At 47.6% G+C, this 14,787-nt stretch overlaps 1 protein-coding gene across 2 annotated transcripts in view; it reads left to right on the top strand.

Annotated features, from left to right (window-relative positions):
* Smyd3 (SET and MYND domain containing 3) overlaps nucleotides 1-14,787 on the top strand; it is a 556,924-nt gene that overhangs the window by 541,518 nt on the left and 619 nt on the right. For both annotated transcript variants that reach the window (NM_001025762.1, XM_087581431.1), the window contains one exon: nucleotides 1,212-1,320. In NM_001025762.1, the coding sequence (NP_001020933.1) occupies nucleotides 1,212-1,320 (109 nt within the window). The remainder of the gene's footprint in view (nucleotides 1-1,211; nucleotides 1,321-14,787) is intronic.

Genomic DNA, 14,787 nt, shown 5'->3' with positions numbered 1-14,787 from the left:
CTCATTCTCCGATCTGCCACAACACCCCTCCTGTGCTATGCGCTATGCCTGTGATAGCATTAATTGCCAACCCGACAGATAGGAGAGATGCTTCTGGGCACATCTGTGTGGGCTTGCCTAAGGCTAACCTCTGAGAAGGTCTGAGGGTCATTGTCTTGATTGCATTGATGTGGGAAGAAGACCTCTTAAGAGTGGGTCCGATCATCTCCCTGTACTTGACTGGAGAGATCAAGCTGAACATTAGCACGTATGAAGTTATTGCTATCCCCTTCTGACTGTGGATAGACAAGACATCACTGATTGTCACAAACTGCCACTGTAAATCCCCGGCTGTGATGGGCTGTCGCCTGGAACCATCAGTCAAACAAACCCTTTCTCCTTTAAGTTACTTTTGTCAGGGTCTTTCATTACAGAAACCAAGACAATGTGGAAGGTCTCAAGTATGAGTCGAGTTCCTTCTCTGTGCTGGCTTCCATGGGAACACACTTCAGACTCAGTACCTTAACCATTGGCGAGGGAAAGTAAACACACAGGTGCCGTAGGAAAGGTGCACCATGACGGGCTCTAGAGCCAAGATTCCATCTAAGGGCTCTGCAACGGAGGTGTGGCAGCATCAATTTGGAGTCAAGAGAAATGCTCAACTATTTAGCCAGCAAATCTATATTGAAAGTATCTGGGCATGCCCCCAATGCCACTGCTCCAGAGGAGGGAGGACCTGCCTGGATGGTCATGTGACCATCTTTGGAGTCCTCTCTTAGATAATTTGAGCCCTATGCCCTCTCTGCTTGAGCTGTTCTTTGTCTGTGAGCCTGTGCAGCCCATGATTAAACGTTTCCGTGTAGCAGATCTCATTCATTTATTCCACAAATATCTCTTGATATAACTGGGCTCATGTTGGAGCACCATGGAAGAGGATCAGGAGCAGAGGCATACTCCAAAATGCAACGCAGCATTCTCTCTCAATGTGCATGCGCGGGGCCAGATGGATGTCTCTTCCCCCCGCCCCCAATGCAGGAGGTATTCTGGGGCTCTGAAGGAAGGTTATATATCATCTCATCTCCATATTGGCTTCTAGATCACAAGCTAATCTCTCTTCAGGAGCTCATTAACAGTCGCAGCCAGCTCTTCCCCCCTGTCCCAGTCTTCTGATGAAATACTGAGTGTGAAGGTTGAGGGCTCCCGTCAACTGTTTGCCTTTTGGTCTCTTCCAGGATTTTTTTCCCTGGAAGCCATCCTGTCAGAGGTGTGCAAGTGATGAAAGTTGGCAAGCTGCAGCTCCATCAAGGCATGTTTCCCCAAGCCATGAAGAATCTGCGGCTGGTGAGTGTGCCAAGCCTTGGGTTCGGCCCAGTGTACCTTCCTCTGGCTGTTGGCAGGCCCCTACTCGGTGATTGCTAAGCTCTGCTTTTAGCGTGTGAGCACACACATGCCCGAGTACGCTGGTAAATGTTTAACAACCGTCTCTGAAAACATTTGCAACAGTTGCCAGTTTCCGTGGGATAAATATACCCAAATGTAATGTGTTTTACACTGTCAGTATAGAATCAACCTGCTTGTGCATTGCGTGTGCCTGTGTGGGCAGGTGTGCCAGCATGCACGAAGAGGCCAGAGGTCAACTAGGTGTCATCCTTCAAGAGCCATTCACCTTATTTGGGGGAGAGGTGGGGTCTTGCTGGCTTGAAGCTCACTGATGAAGCTAAACTGACTCCCCAATGAGCATCAGAGATTTGACTGTCTCCACACCCCCAGCACTGGAAATTACAGGTCTGCTCCACCAGCCACAGCTTCTAACACGGGTCCTAGGGCCCAAACTCAGGTTTTCATGCTCACATGACAATCACTTAACCTGCCGAACTCTCTCCCTAGACTCCCAATCATTCTAGTTTTAACGGGCACCGTGGTATGAGTCTCAGAACACCATACACGTGTGCCCATTCCCACAAATCACCCTTCTCCACATCCTTTGAGCACAGTGTCTCTTCTTGCAGTAGGTGAGCCCTGCCCATCAGTCTGGAGTCTCTGTGTCACCTGCCCTTCCCCTCCCCACTGCCAGGGAAGGCTCTTGTCAATACTGACTCTTTACAAAGCCATTTCCTCTACCTGAAATGTATTTCCCAGCCTGCTGCACTTGACAGGACTCTGTTGGTCCTTCAGGGCCCAGCTCCAATGTTTTCGTTCTTATCTTGGTTCTTAGAACTCTTTGACGGGTCTGCAAACATTTCAATTTTTGCGGGCGGGGTGGGGCCTCCTTCCCAACCCCAGTTGCCTAGAACTCATCGCTCTCATCCTCAAAGCTTGGCATCAGAAGAAATCCCCTAAATGTATTTGTTGCTGGAGAAGTGGGAAGAGAAGGAGTGAGAGAGGTCAATACAATCTTAGCAGTAAGTGTTGGAAAATGAAATGGAGGGCCTAGGTTAGTGCTGTATACTTTGCTAAAGGGACACTCAGTTTCACCCTCTTAAGGAGTCTCTGTCTGGAACAGCCCAGAGCAATCCTGACCTGGCCTTCCCATACTTTGCAACGTCCTATCACCATGTCACGGCAGTCGTGTGCCACTTTGGCCCCTGTAGTGGTGGGTCATAGGAGACCTGGACTGTAAGGTTTCTCAGGGAGCCTTTGATACTTGGAGGGGGTCTTCTGGGTCCCAACACTTACGTGTCAGAGAGCTGTGGTAGAAGGATCAAGCACTGCAGTGAGGCTTCTCAGGGAGTGTCCAAAGGGACAAGAAAAGGGATAAATGCCTAAAGGATTATCAATGCCAACTTTTATTGGATGATAGCCACATTGTCTGCTCCTGGTCTTTAGTTGACAGCAGCCATCAGCCAATGAGAACAACACTGGGGCTTCCTGGAGGTGCCCATCTCTTCCTCTTTCTCTTTCTTTGGCACCTTCCCTGGATGAATGTTAGGACAAGCTCCTGCAGTCTCAGGAAGAATTCCCTTCTCTTACCTGGTCAAGAACATGTCAACCAGTTCATCCATCTCAACAAAAGACACCGTGATCTGCTGTGTGAAGGTTTTAGTAGAAAACAATAATGTATCAAAAACAAGAAAAGTGTTTCCATTCCTGTTTGGAAAATGAAACTCTAAGGAGGATATGCACAAAAACCTCTCTTTCTGAGACACAGCCAGTTCTGATACAGTCTCCTTAGTTCACCACGAGTTGTTGGTTAAATGCTGCTGCTACTCTGAGTAAAGCCCAATAATACTGCCCTTACAGTTTACTGGAGGAGACAGACAGGTGAAAAGGTTTTATAATCTACACTGGGATGCAAGGCTCCTCCCTTCTCTCAACTGTCCCATTTAAGTAGAAAACGCTCTCTGGAAACACAGCATCTGGAATTGCCTTCAAGCCTAGTTGAATTCCTGAATGCGATTTTAGAAGATGGGTGTCTTAGGATCTTACTGCTGTGAACAGACACCATGACCATGCCAACTCTTATAAGGACAACATTTAATTGAGGCTGGCTTACAGGTTCAGAAGTTCAGTCCATTATCATCAAGGTGGGAACATGGCAGCATTGCAGGAGGAGCTGAGAATTCTACATCTCCATCTGAAGGATGATAGCAGAATACTGGCTTCCAGGCACTCAGCTACAAAGACAACCCTGAGCCAGTCCACACAGATAACTTGGTGTGGGCCTATGGGTGGTATGGCTTTCATGGAGGATGCAGGCCATGGCTAGGACCCTCTGATGCCCATCCTGTGGCCTGTAACACCTCTTGCACTTAGTCTATTGAAGTGGAAACTCTCCTCTGTCACCTTGCCCCGTCTTGTGAGGTTGCCACACGTCATCGAGAAGCTTCTGTTGGAAATCTGCCCAGCATTTCCCTGCCTCTCGATACCAGAAATGAACCCAAGTATGAGTGCTGAGCAAGTCCAAGTGTAGGCTGTCCTGGGATGACATAGGATTGTCTGCCGGACTTTAAAACATGGTCTTACCCAAGATGCCTGCTTGACTCTAGATAAGTCTCAGGCTTACTCCAAATGCCATTTGATGTTGGACGAGTCGCCAAGCCTCTAATACGTTCTTATGAGCAACTCAAGAGCACATATGTCCCCTGGCAACACGGTAGAGCATTGGAGGTGCCAGGTTTGGAGTCACGGACTCATCCAATCATGTAGCTTTGTAACTTGAAGCCAAGCACTTAGACTCTCCAGTTATGATTTTATTTCCTAGAGGGTAATAACTCCTCTGTAGAGTTTACAGAAGTGGTTGGGGCAGTGTTACGACTATGCTTCCCAGTCTCAAGGATTGGAAGACCATGCTCCTGTTACCTGGGACCTCTACTGTGTTTACAGTTTGGGGTTACAACATGGTCTTCCATTTGAACCACTATATCCTTCTATCTTGGGGTGGTAACCCCACGGGGAGTGGGACTTCCTCAAGGGACTGATATATCTTTTGTGTCCCCCAGTGGCACCAAACACAGACACATGTGCATTCTGCCAAAGTCACACTGGAACAGATTGGATTTCTTAATGGATAAAGAGCATTAGGCCCCCAGGCAGGGCCTGTTCTTTGAGTCTGCAGCAGTCCTTCTCATGACTGTTCCCTAGCAGATGGCCTAAACCAACACAGCTCTGTGAGGACATGCCTGACCTGTGAGTACAGATGCCTGCTGGGGTCTTCCAACAGAAAGCTTTTCTCCCAAGTTTCCTCAGCATTCAGGCAACCCCTCCCCACAAAAAAAGGAAAGAGGCCATACACTTCCCCTGTTGTAACAGCTACCCTCTTTTGATGGATGCCCTGGGCAAAACCTGGGAATACTGATTTCAAAGCCCAAGCATGAAGCAGAAATGAGAGAATCTTCAGAAACAGGAGCAGAAAGGAGTCATAAATTCAGTTAGGACACAGTGTCCTGCAGGAAGATCCAGTTCATCCAGCTCTGATGTCCTCTGTTTCTCTCTCCTCACCTCTCAGCTGAAATGCTCTTCTCAGGATTACCACAAGACAGTCCTGCAGCCCCTCCCTGCACAGTGTTCTTCTACTCTTGGTTTTTTTCCATTTGTTTCTCAGAAGGCGCTTTTGTTACTAAGTTGACTTTTTGGCCATCAAGAACAACCTTGCTTACCTGGCTATCACCAAGAAGCCTTTCCCAGAGGATTCATTTGCTGTACCCTCCCTAACCTGGGTCCCAGCCTGGTTCCTTTGCTCGTGGCACTTTGCTAGCAGAAGCTTTGTTATAGTCAGCCGTCCTTTGCCTGGATAACTTTTTTACAACCCAGATCCAGGTTCTCTATGTTTCTTCTCCTCTTGCTTTGAGGATCTATTTGACTTTTCCTGGTCTCAAACAGGAAGTACAGGTGTCAGGTTCCAAAAGTCGCTCCCTTCACCCATGCATACATGTAGGTTACCCCACTCATCCAGGCCGATCCCACAGCACAACCACATTGGTCTCTGCCCCAGCCTGGGCCCTGCGTCCCAGCCCATCACAGCCAGAGCGTGCAATTTCATTCTTCCCATTTCCTAACCCTCTGCAGTAGTTTTAATCTCCGAGCTCACATTCACATTCAGGAATCTAACCAGGGCCCCTGTCTCGCCAGACGAAAGTGAACAGACCCACAGTCTTATATAGACGCCGCCAGCGCCTATCTAAGACTCTTTTAAACACGTTTGGCACCTCTCTGCTCATGTGATGTCACAACTTGGCATGTGGGTCAGAGGGAGGAAGGAGAAGGGAACGAGACACATGAAGACTCGATATACTGTAAGTGCCACTGGTGACATCAGAGCCCCTGGCTCTGGTACTTATGAATGTTGCTGACTGAATTCCAGTAGGAAATAGTAACATCAAGTGTGTGTTTTTAAGCAAGAAAGAAAGGAGATTGGGCTCGAGAGATGTCTCAGCACTTAAAAGTGCCCGCTGTTCTTCCAGAGGGCCTGAGGTCAGTTCCCAACACCCCCTTTAGGAGGCATCCCAACTTCTTGTAACTTAGCTTCAGAGAATCCAAGAACACCCTCTTCTAACTTCCGTGAGTATTAGCACACATGTGCATGGAATGCATGTGTGTATGCATTTACACACACATACACACACACAAACACGCACACACAGACCATTTTTAATATCAAATTTAAGGGGGGTAATGAAAAATGGTGGCTGAAATGCAAGCATAGTGATGAAAATGTCTTAAAGAAAACACGCATAAATGTCCCTATCGGAGAGTCTAAACCCAATAGTAGCTGAGTGGGAAACCTGGACTTGTACCTCTGGCTGACCCCAGCAAGGTATCGTCCTTAACTCCCTTCTAGAGTGATGTCTGGGACAGCCAGCTGGAACGAGGTTTACATAAAATCCAGATTCCCAGAATGTCCATATTTCAGTTGAAAATTACTCCCCACACAAAGAGCCAGTCTTAATCTTTAAAATCGACCAGCAGATACCAGCTTTAAGAGAGCAGGAGTGTTCAATTCATTTGACAGTGATTTCACAACAGTAAAGATGCTGCTTCAGTGAGTAATTATAAACACTATCACGACAAACAAGCTAGTAAGTCTCGTGGAGAGAGGGACAGTGTGAAGGAACACACGGAAACGTAAGAGCCAATAAATTCAGGAAGCAAGTGAGTAGCGTGAGGAACTCGGCACCAATCACACAGGGAAAAGCCATAATGAAAATAGAATTGAGCATGGCCTTGGGGACCTGTGGACTGATAACTAGTAATGGTAGCTTTCTGATATTAGACCCCCAGAGAAAGAAGAGGAAACAGGGTAAATACAAGGAATGCTTAAAACAATAATAAAGACATCCAAGCTAGAAAAGAATCTTATAATGTTTAAAATACATACACAGAATATTAAAACTAACAAGTTAATTAGCAAGTTAGTATAATCTAAGATCAACATTCATGAGCCATTTGTGGTTCTATATACCAACCAAAATAAGAAATGGAACTCTTCCATGCTCAGACATTAACCAAAGTGATGAAAGAAAACATTAAAATATAAAGTGACATGTTGTACTATGGATTGAAAAACTGAAGACATAAACATCTCTCACAGCGATATATGAATTCCCATCAAAAACTTTTTTTTTGCAAAAAAATCAATCTTAAAATTCACATGGAAACTCAAAAGACACCCTCAGCCCCAACAAAATAGCCAAAATGAATCTCTAAAAAGAACTAAGTTGGAGAATTCCAATCCGGAGTTAATTTATCTCAGCGGCTCCGCACTGCCCCCAAATACTCTCTGACGCAGGCAGGTTGCTGCTACAGCAGTTTCATACAGAGACCGCCTATCCTCTCCCAGATCCATCACTCAAATAAAAATGAAACCCAGAACAAGTCCTCAGCACAGCAAGAGGATAGCATGATCCTGTGCTGAGAGGATAGAGCAACCTGAACCAGAGCTGTTGTCCACCGGAAATCCTACAGAGTAGCACGTTCTTCTCAAGTCTGTCAGGAAAAAGGGAGTTGTTAACCCCCAAACCCGAATCCAGCAAAGACGTCGTTCCTGAAAAGGAAACCGAGCTGCTCACAGCCGTAGGAACATGAAAAGAACTCTTCACCATCAGTCCTCACCTAAAAGAATTGCCACCCCAAATCCTCTAAAACGAAAGAAAAAAAATAGCTGGAAGAAGTCTTGAAGCATCAGGAAGAAAGGCTACAATAAGCAAAAGCACGAATGAGTAGAATTTCCTTCCTGTCAGTCCTCCATGTCGACAGTTGAAGGAAAAGTCAGAACACTGTCTGGGGTGGTTCTAGAAGCCTGTGGTGAAATAGCTGGATACTTACATTTGGGGTTGGGACTGAAGCGAGAGAGAAGGAACATCTCTCTATGTGGTAACAACTGGCCAAAGTGAAGATGCCAGTAGACTATAATGAGAAAGGAGGGGGTGGTCTAAAACAACCACGGCTTTACAAGCTGTGTAAGGGAATGTAGGCAAAGGCTCTACAGAGCGAATAGGCTGTGTGGCGCAGTGGGTAGGGCGCCTGCCGAGCTTGTACAAGGCAGGGGCTTTGAGCTCTAGCATCTCATTACATGAGTGTGGTGGTGCTCTCCTGGGACCTCAGTGCTGGGGAGATAGAGGTGGCAGCAGGACGATGAGTTCAAGGTGATTCTTACCTACTCAGCAAGTTCAAGGCCAGCCTGGACTACATGAGGACTTGTATAAATAAATAGATCTTTAAATGACATGTTCAAAGAAATATGGTAACACAGGAGGATTCTCCCACACACACACCCCAAAAAGGACATGCCAAAGCAGGAAGAAAGAACAAACAAAACAAAAAATAAAATGTAAAATCAATGTAGTAATAATTACATTGTAAACGATACAGTCTCATAAATTATCTAAATCAGTGGGTCTCAACCTAGGGGTCATGACCCCTTTGGGAGTCAAACAACCTTTTCATGGGGGGTCACCTAAGGCCATCAGGAAATACAGACATTTGCATCGTGATTCATAAAAGTAGCAAAATTGCAGCTCTGAATATCAACAAAAATAATCCTATCGTTGGGGGGCGGCACCACAACAGGAGGAACGGTATTAAAGGGTCGCAGCATCAGGAAGGTTGAGAAGTACTGGTCTAAATACTCTGGAAGGCAAAAGTTAGTACAGCAGATATATTCGAAAATAACCCAAGAATATGCTGTCTATAAGAGACTCTTTGAACAGAACGCAGACTGAAAGTAAAAAGGCAGGAGAAGATCCATCATGAAAATATTATCAGAATGTAGTTGCAGTGGCCGTGTTAATATCGTATGAGTAGACGTCAATGTGAAGAAAACTTTACTAGAGATGAAGGATGTCATGTGATGGAAATGTAGTCTGTCCAACCCACAAGATTCGACAACACTAAACATAGCTGCGCCAAAGCACACAGTCCCAAACAATACAGACAAACCCTGGCAGAGCTCCACGTGGAGCCCGAGGCAGGAGGATTACTACTGGAGACCAGGCTGGGCACCCTAGCAAATTCAAGGCCAGTCTGGGTAGCATAGCAAGACTCTGTCTCAAAACCTAACCAAACCCAACCTGTAGACCTGAAAGAAAGCCACGAGTTTGGGTAAACGTGAAGTCTCTACCCACAGTTCTTTTTTTTTTTTTTTTTGGTTCTTTTTTTCGGAGCTGGGGATCGAACCCAGGGCCTTGCACTTCCTAGGTAAGCGCTCTACCACTGAGCTAAATCCCCAGCCCCTCTACCCACAGTTCTTAAGAACAAGTAGACAGGATATCGACAAAGACAGAGGAAATTTATCACTGCCACTAGCGATGTTTATAAAACGCCCTACTCAGAAAGGCAGAATAGACATCCTTCACAAGCACGTAAAGAACACATGTCACAGGAGAACCCATGACACATTCTGGGCCATTAAACGGATCATCAAGGCAAGCGGTTCATAAGCGTAGGCCATAGATAAGTGCTCTGGCCTCAGTGGAGTTGAATTAGAAATCAATGGCAGTACTTGGAAACGGAATCAAGACTCCGCCCTCCACCTCTGTCCCGTGTGGGACACCTCTGTCACGCAGCACAGTGCAACCCGAGGTGTGCTTTCATATGATGACACCGAGGTCCTGGGAAAGTATGCGACTCCCCCAGGGTCTCTCGGGCACTGTGTTAATATTGATCGGGTTGGTTCTGGAGACATTGCTCACAATTAGAACATTTACTGCTCTAGTGGGTTAGTTCCCAACACTCACATGGTTCCTTACACCATCTGTAACTCCAGCTCCAGGAGATCCATTGCCCTCTCCTGGCTCCTAAAGGGACTGGGTAAGCATGCAGTGCACAGTAACAGATCTCTCTCTCTCTCTCTCTCTCTCTCTCTCTCTCTCTCTCTCTCTCTCTCTCTCTCTCTCTCTGTGTGTGTGTGTGTGTGTGTGTGCCCGCACACACATTTTGCCTAAGTGTATGTGTATGAACCATATGCGTGCAGTACCCATGGGGTTAGAAAAAGGCACTAAATCTCCTGAAATTGGAATTACAGGCAGTTGTGGACTGATTTATGGGTGCTAGGAACTGCACCAACGTCCTCTGCAAGAATAATAGTCCAGTGCTCTTAACCACAGGACTGTCACTCCATCCCCAACAACAGCAGCTCTTTCTGGAGTGGTTCCCGCCACCGACAGGCATCCCTTGAGCTCATCACATCTGGAACCCCCTCCTGTGGGCATCCCAGCCACTCTGCTTTCCCCGTGATGATTTCATAGGCACAAGCTGTCTGACAGGGCTAGAGCCCGTCCCACAGTGGCCTACTCCCTGGAGCTGCCTGTCAATATAGCGTACATGAGTGAACAGGTGATCTCGCCAACGATATTTCGCCTCCCGGGAGCACACCCCTCAAGAGTACTTGGCACTTAGAGTGAGTCTTGGGCTGTGTAGAGTGGTGTGCAGGAAGCTGCTGAGCTCACATGGGTCCTCAGGGACTTTGGGGTTTCCTGTTGCCTGCCATAATTAGTGACTCTGGAGCTGCCTGTGGGTACAGCTTTGCTTGATGCCCCCTACTGAGTGCCAGGACCACCTCTCCTAGCCCACACAGGGCTTTCATCTTGGGATGAACAGAAGAGGAAAGCTCTCATCTGTGTCCCGCTGTGGTGACCTGACGGACAGGCTCTTGTCATGTGTTTCTTTTCCTTCTGATTTTTATATCCATATTCAAATCATGCTCCGGGAATTCATTTATTGCATTCCCTATGCTCACAGTAGAAAACCTACGAGATCCTTGATAAACTTAATATATTTATATTAAAAATTAATAAGAAAGCTATATTGTTTCCAGTTTTAAATCATAATTTGATCTCACCCATTCTATTTAATACATGGTCACAATTCTAAAATTACATTTTAAAAAGATACGATGAGATGGAAATCAGTCGTGGGAGCCTTTATTTCTCAGAGAGCCCTTTCCCTCTCGTGTGGCAGACAGTCTACATTGCCATTTCCGGTGTAACATTTACAATCTGTATGGGGGTGCAGCACACCCCGCTGGAGGCTTCAAATGAGTCCTCCGTGCGAGATTGCATGCAGGCTCCTTTTAAATGCTACCATTAAAAAATAAAATTTAATGGCAAGAGAGAAGCTTTCTCCCAAGCCAAGCCTCCTCCAATTTAAATTTCCTTAATCTGTTTTACACGCCACTGCAGGAAATTAAACTGGAATTGTCCCCTCTGACATGCACATGTGTAGCATTTGGGAGGCGCTGAAAAGCAGGGAGCCTCAGAGCTCCCTGCTGCCAGTGCTCTGGCTTGTCCAAGACTTACTGCAGCTTCGTTTTGTGGGTGAAGTGAGAGGAAGCATTCTTCACCTTCAGCTGAGCTGAAGAGGTGACCTGAGACAGGAACGTATTTGCCCCAGGAACGTGGGAGGCACAAGTGGCGTCCCAGACAAGAACCAGATCTTGTCCTCCATCATCAGGTGTCTGCCTGTCCATGTCACATCACTGACACCTGCAAATGCGAAAGTCAAAGTTGCTGGCAGACTTGCCGTTCCTTTTCTTCTTTCTCTCAGTTTCTCTTCTGTATATGACTGTCACTCAGAGAAAGTCTTGCTTATTAATTAAAACTAAGCTCTAATTTCTACACACATGGTACACTTTTAATCTTTATCTCCCCCACACACTATCTCCATGTTAATACTCTGCCCCTCTCCTCTAACTCCCATACTCCTGTCTTTGGCTTCTAGCCATTGTGGTGCATAGGATCCTAGAACACGAGTACCCCATCCCAATATGACCCTCGAGTTGAGGTCATCAGCAAATGAGAGGACATAGAGCATGGCCAACATCATTTGACCTGGACCATCGCAGGGTCCCCAGGCTGTGGAAAAGCTATGTCCAGGACACTCTGCCTCTCCTCCACTGCCACTGCACTGTCCACAGCTGGAGGCTGAACAGGCCAGGTAGGGTGGACACTGGGGTGAGACCTGAGAGGTAGGCATCCCACTCTGTCCCCTATCAGACCAGGTGAGTTGGAGCAGTTTCTTCCTATCAGGGTGTCTGACTGGATGTTTTTTGCCCTAAGGAAGCAAGCAGTCTGGGCAGTGTGGCTGTGAGCCCCAGTGGTGGCAGCTTTCCTCTCTGCTCGGTCCTGCAGCCCCTGTGTGGCCATAGGTTCCAAGTCACCAGTACAACTTGAGCATCTGCCTTGCTATCGGACGGCAGCGCTGCCTCTCCCTCGCACAGGACGATTCTGGTTAGGACAAGAACTGCAGGCAGTTACTGGGGCAGGAAGACTGGAACAAGAGAGATGCTTGGGAAAACATAGATCAACCTTCCCCTCCAGGGTGACAAGAAGACAACATTGTCATTAGGCTGTAGGTCACAGAAAGGCCCAGGTCCCTCTCCAGATGGAGAACCCCAGAAACACAGGCAACCATCAGGCAAAGCCTCTGGTCTGCTTAGGAGCTGTGAGAACAAGCCAGCAGAGGGCGCTCTGGCAGCTGAGCCCTTTCCCGGGGTGGGGCGGGATGCAGGGCTGGTCCTGTTTGCAGGGGGCTCTAGCAGAGAACATTCATCCTCAGCAAACCACAAGCACAGCCAGCCCTAAGTAAGTGGAAGGGGACCAGACAGCCACAATGGCTTTCAAGTAGGAGAATTTGCCACGAAGGAGCTCTCTGATCCAGAATCCTCTGTAGTGACACCATCATACAGGTCTCCGTCTCAGACCCCAGCGTGTCCAGTGCAGCAGAGGGCCCAGGGCGGTGCCAGGAAAAGAGAATAAAACATGAGGCCCCAGATGTTAGCTTCTAATCTACTCCCAGAGCTTGGCTGCCTGCAAGGTGGGGCAGCTTCGGCTCTAACCCTCTACTCCAAGCCTTGCCTGGGGATGTGTGTGCAGCTACTGCAGGGCAGACCTGTGCAGACGAACAAGAAACAAGTGCCCTCCTTCTCTCCTGGCCCCTTCTGTGGGCCTGACTGCCAGTGTCAGTCCAGGGCCATCAGGGCTCGTTTTCAAATGTCCTTACTTATGTTCTCCCACCATGGAACTGCAGCCCTATCTCTGCCCCTCGCTTCTCGCATGCACGCACAGACAGACAGACACACACACACACACATACACACATACACACACACATACACACATACATACATACACACACACCACACACACATACACACATACATACATACACACACACCACACACACATACACACACCACACACACACCACACACACACACACACACACACATACATACACACACACACCACACACACATACACACACCACACACACACACCACACCACACACACACACACACACATACACACATACATACATACACACACACCACACACACATACACACACCACACACACACCACACACACACACACACACACACACACACACACACACACACACACAAAACAATAATAGCACCATGATCGAACCAATAGACTACAAGGTCTGTGTCGTAGTCAAAGTCAGCTAGAAGTGACCTAACTTTTCAAGAGTGATTTCTGAAATGATGTTTACAAACGTGGTAGAGCCGTCCACACCTGTGAAGGGTAACTCATGCTGACTTTAGATTAGCACTGAGTAAGCAGACAATGGCTGTGACTGCTGGGAGTTACTACTGTGCCTGTCCTCAGTGGGGTGTGGGGGTATCAGGTTGTTCTGGAGCCCATCGCCTGGTGCCTCACAGCCACCAGCACCACAGGAACTTTAGAGCACAGTGACACCAGATGCAGTATCTGGATTCGCTCCCCTACTTGCATCCTGCCCCACATTGAACAGTGCTGCTGCTCCTCGGGTCATCTATTTCTCCCTATCAAACCATGCAAAGACTTGGCAGAGTGAAGAGCGATGAGATTGTGTTCACAGTTCTGAGTCAGGAGTTGGAATTGAACACAGCAGGTGCGGTGGTTTGAATATGCTTAGTCCGGGGAATGGCACTGTTAGGGGGTATAGCCTTGGAATAGGTGTGACCTGGTCGGAGGTTCATCACTGTGGACGTTGGCTTCAAGACCCTCATCCTAGCTGCCTGGAAGCCAGCCTTCTAGCAGCCTTCCGAACAAGATGTAGAACTCTTAGCTCCTCCTGTGCCGTGCCTGCCTGGATGCTGCCATGTTCCCACCTTGATGATAATGACCTCTGAACCTGTAAGCCAGCCCCAATTAAATGTTGTCCTTATAAGAGTTGCCTTGGTCATGGTGTCTCTTCACAGACTAAGACTAAGACAGCAGGAATGGTCTTCAGCTTTTCCACAGTGCCTGGCTGACTTCTGCCTGGATTCTGGGGTCATCCGAAGCCCCACTGGACACTTACCTGGAGTTAGTCACCCAGAGCTGCCCACATGGGGCCTCTATAGGTGGCCTGGGCTTCCTCAGGGCTTGGAAGCTGAGGTCCCAGGAGCAAACGCTAGTGACCGAGGCTGAGACTTCTTGCCTTTGGGCTGTTAACTTTATTTCTGTTGTGCTCTTGTCCTGGAGAATTCACAAGCTCCACACAGTTTTTTAAAAAAGTTCTAGAGTTTGAATGTCAAGACTTAGTTAGGTGCTGAACATGGAAGCTAAAGGAAGGGACCATCAAATGCCACCGCCATGCTGAATGGTACATAGTAAGTGAGAACCTGGAGGTGAGAATAAGACGCAAGAAAAAAATTACCACGGGCCGGTGAGACACCACAGCACATGAGAGAGCTTGTCACCAAAATGGCAGCCTGATGTCTCTCTCGAACCCATAGGTAGGAGAGAACTGGCTCCCTCATTTTGCCCTCTGACCCCCATAAACATACCATGACACATGCATAGCCCTCCATGCCCCAACACAAAATAAAAAGTTGTAAAACCTTGTTGTTGGGGGAAGCAGTGCACCATTTCTTCTTTTGTGTGA

The sequence above is a fragment of the Rattus norvegicus genome, chromosome 13 (assembly GCF_021556685.1).
Source record: "Rattus norvegicus strain SHRSP/BbbUtx chromosome 13, alternate assembly SHRSP_T2T, whole genome shotgun sequence".
Classification (NCBI taxonomy): Eukaryota; Metazoa; Chordata; class Mammalia; order Rodentia; family Muridae; genus Rattus; species Rattus norvegicus.
The sequence above is the reverse complement of the archived record's forward strand: the minus strand, read 5'-3'. Positions and strand labels throughout refer to the sequence as shown.